Here is a 956-nt window from a genome sequence, read left to right as displayed (position 1 = left end):
CCACCACCGCTAGCCATAATTCAGTATTAATTAAAGGCGTGCGCCACCACTGCTAGCCATAATTCAGTATTTCTTTTGGAGTATTTTTGTTTGTTTTTGAAACAAGGTTCATGTAACTTGAGGGACTGAGAATGACCTTGCGTTAATCATCCTCTGTTCCCATCTCCTCTGTCACCACTCTTGGAGTGGTGTGAGGGCCATCAGCAGGCATCTGGGTCGCTGGGCAGAAAGAGCAGCTTAGAGTGATCCCCTGCCTTGGCCCCCGAGTGCTGGATGGCAAGTGTGCACCCCTGCCCAGGGCCTCTCTGTTTGTTTTTATGCCAAACTCAGTGAGTGTGGCGTCCTTGCTCTAGGGAGAACAGACTATTGGGATAAGACCCATAGAGCTCCCCCCTTGCCGCTGCCGGCACCAAGGATCCAGCGTCTCATCCTTGTCTTCTGCTACAGGCCGTGGCCATGGACACCCTGTCCCTGGAACAACAGCTGCCCTATGCCTTCTTCACCCAGGCTGGTTCTCAGCAGCCTCCCCCACAGCCCCAGCCTCCACCTCCTCCTCCGCCTGTGTCGCAGCAGCAGCCACCACCCCCACAGGTGTCCGTGGGCCTCCCCCAGGGTGGCCCACTGCTGCCCAGTGCCAGCCTGACAAGAGGGCCCCAGCTGCCACCGCTCTCAGTCACTGTCCCGTCCACTCTCCCCCAGTCTCCTGCAGAGAACCCCAGCCAGTCACCTATGGGGATCGACGCCACCTCGGTAAGCCTGAGAGGGCTCCCTGGGCACTCAGGGTGAGCCTGAGGGGGTCCCTGGGCACTCGGGGTAAGCCTGAGGGGGTCCCTGGGCACTCGGGGTGAGCCTGAGGGGGTCCCTGGGCACTCAGGGTGAGCCTGAGGGGGTCTCTGGGCACTCAGAGGGTGAGCCTGAGGGGGTCCCTGGGCACTTGGAGGGTGAGCCTGAGGGGC

At 60.5% G+C, this 956-nt stretch overlaps 1 protein-coding gene across 2 annotated transcripts in view; it reads left to right on the top strand.

Moving 5' to 3' along the window:
* Crtc1 (CREB regulated transcription coactivator 1) overlaps nt 1-956 on the top strand; it is a 57,678-nt gene that overhangs the window by 47,109 nt on the left and 9,613 nt on the right. For both annotated transcript variants that reach the window (XM_026777756.1, XM_005370553.1), the window contains exon 10: nt 448-750. In XM_026777756.1, coding sequence (XP_026633557.1) covers nt 448-750 — 303 coding nt within the window. The remainder of the gene's footprint in view (nt 1-447; nt 751-956) is intronic.

This window comes from Microtus ochrogaster, unplaced genomic scaffold (genome assembly GCF_000317375.1).
Source record: "Microtus ochrogaster isolate Prairie Vole_2 unplaced genomic scaffold, MicOch1.0 UNK81, whole genome shotgun sequence".
Taxonomy (NCBI): Eukaryota; Metazoa; Chordata; class Mammalia; order Rodentia; family Cricetidae; genus Microtus; species Microtus ochrogaster.
This window is presented reverse-complemented; position numbering and strand designations above follow the sequence as displayed.